General features: G+C 43.1%; 1 protein-coding gene across 1 annotated transcript in view; it reads left to right on the top strand.

The window, feature by feature from the left end:
• LOC112072310 (interleukin-1 receptor-associated kinase 1) overlaps positions 1 to 2,828 on the top strand; it is a 67,797-nt gene that overhangs the window by 56,940 nt on the left and 8,029 nt on the right. Inside the window, 3 exon segments of the mRNA XM_070439739.1 lie at positions 515 to 586; positions 739 to 1,047; positions 1,255 to 1,678. Coding sequence (XP_070295840.1) covers positions 515 to 586; positions 739 to 1,047; positions 1,255 to 1,678 — 805 coding nt within the window.

Consider the following 2,828-nt stretch of genomic DNA (forward strand, 5'->3'; position numbering starts at 1 on the left):
ATAACCTACTCTACTATATACTAACTGTATTTACACTAAGACTACTCTATTATGATCTCTCCTCTCTTTTACTCTATATTACTGTACTATACTACTCTACTATACTAATGTACTGCTGTACTCTACTACGCTATTGCTGTACTATACTACTCTACTATACTAATGTACTACTGTACTATACTACTCTTACTGTACTATACTACTCTACTATACTAATGTACTACTGTACTCTACTACTCTACTATACTAATGTACTGCTGTGCTCTACTACGCTATTGCTGTACTATACTACTCTACTATACTAATGTACTACTGTACTCTACTACACTATTACACTAATGTACTACTGTACTATACTACTCTTACTGTACTATACTACTATACTAATGTACTACTGTACTATGCAATGCTCACAGACCTACAGATACACACAACATAGATGACCACCAAAACTACTGTTTCAATGACCTGGTAGATGTGATGTCACACAATCACCTTGTCTTCTCTTCCTCAGGTGCTGCTGGAGGCCCTGACAGGTCGTAGAGCTTTAGAAGTGGACCCCGGCCAATCCAAAGCTGTCTACCTGGTGAGGCTGACGCAGTTGATACTCTTAAAAGACCCGTGAACCACTAGTCACACTGACACGCTGATCAGACGTGCTGCAAGTCTGTATAACGTTGTCATGTCTGGCCGTTTAAAAAAAAAAAAACTACCGTCTTGTATAATTTTCCTCTTCAGAAAGACCTGGTGAAGGAGGCTGAAGATGCCGACGGAGGTCATCAGGCCAGAGGGAGGTCAAAGAGGAGTTCAGAGAGAGTAACCCAGGAACAGTCTAGTATTCCTCCAGCCGTTACACATATCTGGCAGAAGCACCTGGACCCTAGACTGATGGTGACAGGGRTGGGAGGCTCTCTTTCTAGCCCATCCACGGTGTGTACGGCAGGTCCAGGCTCCCCTTCTCCGGCCCCACACGGCTCCCTGGACCTGACTACTCTAGCCTGTCGCTGTCTGGAGGCCCGGGGGAAGAGAAGACCCCCCATGACCGAGGTACTACTTGTCACCGTGTGATTTTAAACAAGTGTAGAATGTATTGTGACCAGGCTCAATTTAAATTTAAATTCCAGTCAATTCAGAAAGTTAAAACCGAATACCAATTTCACTCATTGAAAAKCATCGAAGAGAATTGTAATTTCAGTGTACTTTCCTGAGTTGAAATGGACTTGACTCCAACCCTAATTGTGACATGACTCCTAGGTATTCCAGGTGCTTCAAGACATCCGTACCAGTTTGAAGGCCTCTGACAAAGCCGTGTCCTCCTCCTCTTCTTCTCCTTCTCACCAGTCCTTCCCCAAACCTCCTCAATCATCCATAGACTCATGTATAGACTGCCTAACAGACGTTCTGTCAAAAGTGGGTCCACTGGAAGACACGTACCACTGCCCTCCACACACCTACTCCATCTCGCCTCACCCGTCCTCGGTCCTCCCTCCCTCCTCCGCCTCCTCCTCCTTCCTTGGTCCATGTGAATCAGACGAGAGCCAAGGTTATTCCCAGTACTGTGCTCCTCCCTCTCAGCTCCCCCATAGTGACACCAGATCAGAGCCCCAGACCTCCGTGCCGTGTGGTTGGTCTTCGCCAGCCAGGCGGTTACGCTCCAGTTCACCGTGCTCAGCGTCAGGTAAGAGGTTTAGTTGTGTCAGAGCCCAGGGGCAGGGTGCACAACTCCATGAGGGCTGCAGTCATTGGGGATTTTAGTTTTACTCCGTCAGTGGCCGTTGAAACCTTTTAGGTCATGTTCATCAACAGGGATGGAAAGAGTCCTCAAATAGCCTACTCCACTAACAGTGGAGTAACACTAACAGTAATTAAAACATAAGTTAGTTGAAATCAAATMAAATAATTTAAATACAGTAAGACATTGTTAGTTTGGCAACAAAAAAAAACTAAGCCAACATGTGGGTTACATCTTTTGTCTAATGGAAAATAATTGAAAAAAAAGGCAGATGGCCTATGTAGCAAATTAGGCTAAAGTATCATTTCTACTGGAGTAAACTAACAGTACTGCTACTGGAGTAAACTACCACTGAATAAAAGTAACTGTTACTTTACTGGAGTAAAACACAACTGAAATAACAGTACTGTACTGGAGTAAACTACCACTGAAATAACAGTACTGCTACTGGAGTAAACTACCACTAGAAATAACAGTACTGCTACTGAGATAAACTACCAGTACTGCTACTGGAGTAAACTACCACTGAAATAACAGTACTGTTACTGGAGTAAACCCCAGTACTCTACTGGAGTAACCTACCACTGAAATAACAGTACTGTACTGGGAGTAACTACCACTGAAATAGACGATGTACTGCTACTGGAGTAAACTACCACTAGAAATAACAGTACTGCTACTGGAGTAAACTACACTGAAAATAACAGTACTGGTTTACTGGAGTAAACTACCACTGAAATAAAGTACTGCTACTGGAGTAAAACTACCACTGAAATAACAGTACTGCTACTGGAGTAAACTACCACTGAAATAACAGTACTGCTACTGGAGTAAACTACCACTGAAATAACAGTACTGTACTGGAGTAAACTACCACTGAATAACAGTACTGTTACTGGAGTAAACTACCACTGAAATAACAGTAACTGCTACTGGAGTAAACTACCACTGAATAACAGTAACTGCTATGAGTAAACTACCAGTAATGCTACTGGAGTAAACTACCAGTACTGCTACTGGAGTAAACTACCAGTACTGCTACTGGAGTAAACACCATACTGAGCTACTGGAGTAAACTACCAGTACTGCTTACTGG

This window comes from Salvelinus sp. IW2-2015, unplaced genomic scaffold (assembly GCF_002910315.2).
Source record: "Salvelinus sp. IW2-2015 unplaced genomic scaffold, ASM291031v2 Un_scaffold1887, whole genome shotgun sequence".
Lineage (NCBI taxonomy): Eukaryota > Metazoa > Chordata > Actinopteri > Salmoniformes > Salmonidae > Salvelinus > Salvelinus sp. IW2-2015.